This window comes from Mastomys coucha, unplaced genomic scaffold (assembly GCF_008632895.1).
Source record: "Mastomys coucha isolate ucsf_1 unplaced genomic scaffold, UCSF_Mcou_1 pScaffold20, whole genome shotgun sequence".
In the NCBI taxonomy this organism is placed as follows: Eukaryota; Metazoa; Chordata; class Mammalia; order Rodentia; family Muridae; genus Mastomys; species Mastomys coucha.
The window spans coordinates 77544282-77550245 of NW_022196903.1; the positions used below are offsets into that span (position 1 = coordinate 77544282).

Sequence of the window (5964 nt, forward strand, 5' to 3'; positions counted from 1 at the left end):
GTGTGTGTGTGTGTGTGTGTGTGTGTGTGTGTGTGTGTAAGGCTTGCGGAGGAAGAGGTGGGGGCACATCTAGGAGTCTAAAAAAAAGCTCACAATATCTAAAATTTCCCCTAGGGGGCAATGCTGCCTTCTCTGAAAAATTCTGAGTGCCTCAGGAGGTGGAGCCTGCTCTGGAGAGCCCTGGGCAGTGTCCACTGCTTCAACTGTAGGCCCACCCTGACCTACACACTGAGAATACCAGGGCACTGAGCCAGCCCTAGTCTCTGACAATGAGCAAGCAAATTTGCAGCTAGGCCTTTTTTACAGCTAAGGAGCAATGTCTCTGCTGAAGTGGTTACTTCCCAGAGTGACCCAACCTAGAGGGAGATCAGGGCCTTCTTCCCTAGAGACTGATACTTGAACTGAGACCCCATGGGAGGTGGTACCGCAGAGTGAGCTGGAAAAGAGCAGTAAGTAGACTTCGAAGCTGGAGAAGAGCTTGGTATGTTTGAGAAACTGAAAACCCTCTGGAACTGGAACTCTGGGGTTAAGGGTCTGAGTGGTCCTAACCTCTGGCACAAGGAAAGGAATGCAGGCTTCATCCCAGGAGAAGAGGAGGCCCTTGAGGGATCTTCATCAGGGCAGTGACCCAGCTATGCTTGAAGATCTCACGACTACAATGTGGGTAATGGACCATATGTGGCTGGGATGACCATGGCATGGCCGGTTAGGAGATGCTAGCAGTCAGCAGGCAGAAGCAGATGTCAGTAGGAGGCATCAGGAACTTGTGGACACCCAGCTGGTACTGACATTATGAGCATTCAGAAGAGTGACCTAAATTGCAACTAACTGACATTCCAGGCTCAAATAGACTTAAATGACAGTTTTTTGGTTTTTATTTTTTTTTTTTGGTTGTTGTTGGTTTTTCGAGACAGGGTTTCTCTGTATAGCCCTGGCTGTCCTGGAACTCACTCTGTAGACCAGGCTGGCCTCAAACTCAGAAATCCGCCTGCCTCTGCCTCCCAAGTGCTGGGATTAAAGGCGTGTGCCACCACCACCCGGCTTAAATGACAGTTCTAAAGTGATCAGTCACTCAGTTGAATATGATGATGGCTTCTAGATATATATGTATGTGCACTGCACACCCCCAAAGCAATACCCTGAAACCAGGCCTATTCACTGCTTTCTCTGCTCTGCTGTTCAGGGTCCCTGGACATTTAGGTCTCATTGGCAATCGGCTCTATGCTGCCTTGCTTACAGGAAACAGGAGTGAGGGTTGTGCTTCTTGGTGTAGGATGTATAAGCCTGTGCCCTCACAAGAACAACTTAAGATGCAGGCCCATGGCAACTCTGCCATTAGTAGGAGATCGAGCAAGGCCCATCATGGAACCAAAGACATGCATCTAATCAGCTAGGCTCTGTGTAGCGTGTAATTATAAAAAAACAATCCACTGTATGGCCAGCTAAGCACCCGCAATGGTGGTCTCCCCACCCCCATGGGGAGCCCCAAGGGGCAGTCTGCCCAGGTTCCTGTGGTTAGCTGCTGCTAAATCGCTTGCACTTCCCAAGCCATTTGCTCCCTGTGGCGAGCCTGGAGAAGCTGGCTGCTGCTCACTCTAATCTCTTTTGCCCTGTAAAATGACAACCTCAGAGGCTTGTAATTTACCAGCCAGATTTATAACGGTAAATCTTCAATCCCCAAAACGCCCACACAAAGAATTCAAAACTCAATAGATAAAAAATACAAGCTGCACACCTAGATTGGACAAATGTACAATTACTACATTACTCAATCGTCTGTCTACAGCATCCCCAACTACTTATGGCTCCTAGGACCACGTGGTTTCCGCTCATCATCCTCTCCTACAGGTTCCATACTGTCTCTCCCATTTCTATCTCCATCTCTCCCTCTTTCTCTCTTTCTCTTTCTCTCTCTCTTTCTCTCTCTCTCTCTCTCTGTGTGTGTGTGTGTCCTCTCTCTAAAACTTTCAGCTCCACCTTCTTCTTCTACTGCCCAATCACAGGGTCTAGCCTTATCTGATTAAGATTTAACCTGACTTCACCTGAGTATAGGTACCCCTTTTGAGGGGGCAGAAAAAACAGACAGCAGTCCACAACAATTCTGCTACGAGAGAAGTGGGAATCAAGGGAAAGTAGTAGAGTCGGGGAGAGTAAGAGAAGGTCCTAGCAGCCAGAGAAGATTCTGGACTCTCCTTCCTACATGTCCTTTCACCATGCCCCACTCTAGTGAGAATTGCTGGCTCTTCTTGAGAGCATGTTCCACAGTGCGTGGAGATGCAGCTGCTGCCATCTGCTGTGTTGCCTGATGTGGAGCATCACCAGCTAGAGGTGACCAATGAGTGTGGAGTTCAATGTCCTCATAGTGAACTGTTTAGAAGACATTTATAGAGAACCCTATGCTATGTGCAGAACCCTGTTTCAGGTGCGATGAAAGTTACAATAGCTAAACAAAACTCCCCTAATTTCTTAGAGACCACCCAATATTCTAATGGAAAAGTGGAAAAGAAATACAATGTAGACAGTGCCTTGCTATTGCTGCTGAAAAGAACCATGCAAGGGAGTCATGGGGTTCTGGGAGGTGCTGTGTGGCTCAATTGGTAGAACACTTTTCTCACACTTTCCTAGTTTGAGCTCCAGACTGCATAAAGTGGGCACTTCGGTTTATGCCTGTAATCCCAGCACTGAGGGATTGAGGATTTTGTAGGGGTCCTACAAAGAGTGCTTGAGGCCATATCTCAAAAACAAGCAAACAAGCAAGCAAGAAACAAACAATAACAGATCATGAAAGAGGAGATAGGGCATGTGTTGCAGGTTAAATTGGGAGCCAGAGGAGGTTCTTATAGAGTGGCTCTGCAAAGGAAGGGCAGGAGTAAGAGAACAGCTCATCAGAACACAAAGGGTGCTGGCCTGTCATGTTTGAGAAACTCTGAGGAGGACCACAAACCTGAGAATGGGTGGGTCAGCCAGGCTTTGGCCTCTACTTTGGTGAGATGGGAGCTATGGAAAGATTTCGAGTGATGGAGTGATACAGGTGACGCTGGGCAGAGAGTAAGGCAGGGTGGAGGCGGGGGCAAGGGCAGATGCAGAAGACCAGAGACAGGAGGGAGTCTGGCACTGTAGCTCAGGCAAAACAAGCAGTGGCTTCACCCAGGGTGGTGATAAGAAAGCCGAGAAGGGATGGGATCTGGGTCTGTTTTTAAACCATTTTCCCCCACTTCCTCCTCCTCCTCCTCCTTCTCCTCCTCTTCCTCCTCCTCCTCCTCCTCCTCCTCCTCCTCCTCCTCTTCTTCTTCTTTTGCCACAGGGTTTCTCTGTGTAGCCCTGGCTGTCCTGGAACTCACTCTGTAGACCAGGCTGGTCTCGAACTCAGAAATCCGCCTGCCTCTACCTCTCAAATGCTGGGATTAAAGGCATGCGCCACCACTGCCCTACTTTGGTCATATTTTCAAGTAGAGCCCATAGGATCTTTTTGGTGGTGTGTTAAGATTTGGAAGCATGACTGGATGGTTCAGGAGAGTAGAGGAGAAAATGGAGACAGAAAGTTTGGAGGCTCTTTCAAAAAGTAATGCAAAAAGAGCATATGGTTGGAGTTTAGGCTGAGTGGTGTGGTCCCCAGGACGTGTGTGCTGTCAAGAGAGAGGGAGACTTGAGAATCGCAGTCTGATGCGCATCCACCCAAGCAGAGTTGATTGCCTTTCCTGCCAAGCCATACAGGGTGCAGGTGTGGAGGGCATGAGCAGGATACCCCCTCTGAAAGGGTTGTGTCCTTCAAGACGGAAAGGGCAGGGACCATGCCCCCCCGCACACCCACCCCTGCCCCATTTACCTGCTGGAGTGTGTGGGGATGGGGGTGGGAAAGAGAAGCTAAGGCCCTGTTGGAGAGGATCTTCCTAAGTTGTTCCGGGATCAGACAACACACAGATGCGTGCTCAGGACTGGGATGACTTAAGGCTCATGACTTAAGCAACTTTCTCCACCTTGGAGGGAGAGGAGTGCAAAGATTGTTGCAGTGGAGAGCCGCAGGAAATCGAATGGGTAGCGACTGGGAACGCAGTGTGATTTGAGTTAGACCTCAACAACTCTAGGTGTCCCTGGGAGATTTCCGTGGCAGCCCACTAGGAGCTTCGCCTGCGTCCCTGGGCACACAGTGCGCACTCCTTCGGCGTTTAGTGCGAGACTCTTTGGATCCGTGCCATCCCAGGCAACAACCCTGCCCTGTCCTTGCCCGCCACACGTCCAGTGCCTTGCAGCGGTGTTTCCTTCCCTAGAGACCCTCAGAACAAGGCGCCCCGTGCCTGGTCGGGAGTAAGTCTCATTCTTGCTCCTCCCCGGCCACCGCCCTGAGGGCGGACCTAGGCCGCGATGGAAGGGAGGATCCGCCCCATGGGTGTACCTTGTCCCACGCGCAGCCTCGCATTCTAGGCTGACCAAGTCTCCGCGGAGGCGAAGCGGAGTCAACTGCTCTCTTGGCATAGCTATTCTGGATCTGAACTCCGGCGGGGCAGTAGTGACTGAGTTCTGAACTCCTACTCCCTCTCTGCCCCACGCGCCTGGGCTGCAGAGCCATGCTCTGTTGCTTGCTGGCAAGGGCCAGCAACCTCCCCAATGTGAAGAAGGACCGGCGCAGCGATCCTGTTGCCAGCCTGATATTTCGAGGTGAGAGACCTAAAGCCACTTCATCCATGCTTGGGCACCATCCGTTTCTCTGCATCCAGCTTCGGGGCCTGTGGACCCATATCAGACCAGAAATCCCACCTCGGGATTGACAGCGAGGAAACCTAATGGCAAATGCTACAGAGCTTAGGAAAATTGGAAGTACTGTGGTAGGCCAGGAGTTATTTTATTACTTTCCTAAGACGGTACTCAGAAGGAAGAGAGGCTGGTATTTCCTGGGTAGTGGGTACAGGGTTGGTTGGAAGACACAGAAGGTAGTGGTGTAATCAGGGCCGCATAACTGGTTTGTGAGATTTTAGTAGTGCTCTTTGAAAGTTATGTCCCATCCATCTATCCATGAATCTGACTGAACACTGTCCGTTTGAATGGCCAAATCTCAACCAGAAGGAAGAGGAACTGAATGCTATGGATGTGGCTTTGACGCAGGAAGTCTTGAGGGGTGTCTGGGATGTGGGATGTTTTCCAAATTCAAGGAGCTAAGTTTTGAGCTGCTTAGACCAGAAAGGATTGCACTGCTGAGATTGCTCCTTCCTCCACATATCAGTCCCCTTCGCCATGGCTTCAGGCAGATTCCCAAGGGAGGGGTGTCTCTGGAGGGGAAAGGGAAGAGGAAGGACCTGTCAAAATGAGAGAAGGAACAATAGTGGTGAGTCAGGACCCCAGTTCTGCAGAGGGAGATAAATAAGGAGAGGAGAGAGGGCTTCCTCTCACCAGGAGCTATACTGTGGGGCTCTGTGCAAAATATATTTAAAAAGAGAGCCACAGGTAGAAAAACTGAGGCAGAGCTTGTCACAAGAGTGTTAACCTTTGTGACAACAGTGGGGATACCAGGAACCCAAGGTTTTGTCCACTCTACATGAAGCATCCTCCTTCCCAAATAATATGAGAGATAAACGACACAGGGAAAAAATGAGCTCCAGATCAAGAGTTTGTTCTTGGTCACAGGTGACTAACGGGCTGATTCTCATGCAAAGTGTGATTTGACAAATCTTAGGCCACCCTAGTGTTTCCATTGATCACCTTGCCGGGATGTTCCTGATGTCAGGTGACTTTCAGACAGGCTTCTCCCCTGACCCTGTCTCTCAGGTGTTGCCCAGACTTTCACGATATGGAAATTGTTGGGGCAGTTGGGTGTACCTCAGTGGTGTGTGCACATGTATGTATGGGAGGCTGGAGGATAACCTCTGATTCTTTTTCTTTTTTCTTTATTCCTTTTTTCCTTCTTTCTTTCTTTCTATCTTTCTCTTTCTCCTTTTTTTTCTTCTTTTTCTTTCTCTCTCTTTTTTTTTT

General features: G+C 49.7%; 1 protein-coding gene across 16 annotated transcripts in view; it reads left to right on the top strand.

Moving 5' to 3' along the window:
• Dysf (dysferlin) overlaps positions 1 to 5964 on the top strand; it is a 201473-nt gene that overhangs the window by 7677 nt on the left and 187832 nt on the right. For 5 of the 16 annotated variants that reach the window (XM_031382346.1, XM_031382344.1, XM_031382348.1 and 2 more), the window contains exon 1: positions 4566 to 4656. The exons of 8 other annotated variants lie outside the window; for them this stretch is intronic. In XM_031382346.1, the coding sequence (XP_031238206.1) occupies positions 4566 to 4656 (91 nt within the window). Of the gene's footprint in view, positions 1 to 4330; positions 4657 to 5964 lie in introns of those variants that run through there. 3 more of the 16 variants (XM_031382350.1, XM_031382356.1, XM_031382341.1) reach the window with 2 other exon arrangements.